General features: G+C 42.8%; 1 protein-coding gene across 1 annotated transcript in view; it reads left to right on the top strand.

Annotated features, from left to right (window-relative positions):
- The window catches only part of LOC111665090 (DEAF1 transcription factor), an 11,442-nt gene that overhangs the window by 1,979 nt on the left and 8,787 nt on the right, over window positions 1-676 (top strand). Inside the window, 1 exon segment of the mRNA XM_087177617.1 lies at window positions 115-212. Within this exon segment, the coding sequence (XP_087033743.1) occupies window positions 115-212 (98 nt within the window).

Here is a 676-nt window from a genome sequence, read left to right as displayed (position 1 = left end):
AGTTTGGATTATTTTCTCCTTACTTGGCAGGTGTACTATTGTAGCTATGATGAAGTAGACGTACTGATCTGAGGATGTATGTGCAAATATTTTGAATCTCTCGTTGTTGATCAGAGGTGACGGCGGTGACGGTGGCGGATGTTCAGGCTGCAGAGGACAACGTCTTCACCACAACCGTCGCCACGTCAGGAAGCCTCCCTGAACACGTGCTGGTAGATCAGCAACACACACTGATGGTCACACCCACTGCATATGATCAGTGTCACTCTGTATGTACAGTCTGTGCCGTCAGATTAGATGAGAGCAATAATATGGTCAAAGTGAAGCCTTCATTGTTTTCATCCTGCTTCCAAAACCCTTTATAAGCAGCCTGTGCAGAGCTCAGCAGGAATAAGAAATACATGTTTTGATCATTTGTGCACATTAAATTACAAATTATTCATTTTTATCCTCACATTAATCATTCTTCAGCGTAATTCATGCTCCAGAATGCTGCAGGTGCACATCTGTAGACTTCTGATTTAGAGATCTGGCAACTTTTTAATTCCAATTTAATTTAATTATTTGATGTTGGTGTCTAACATGTCTTTAATCCACCTACAAGAGCCCGACAGGTCCAGTACAACCTCAGTCATTGTACTTCCTGTGCTCCCAACGCCCTCTGCTGTCAGACAGT

The sequence above is a fragment of the Seriola lalandi genome, unplaced genomic scaffold, assembly GCF_002814215.2.
Source record: "Seriola lalandi dorsalis isolate HSWRI2012SDOR001 ecotype SW California unplaced genomic scaffold, Sedor1 jcf7180002054614, whole genome shotgun sequence".
Classification (NCBI taxonomy): Eukaryota; Metazoa; Chordata; class Actinopteri; order Carangiformes; family Carangidae; genus Seriola; species Seriola lalandi.
The sequence above is the reverse complement of the archived record's forward strand: the minus strand, read 5'-3'. Positions and strand labels throughout refer to the sequence as shown.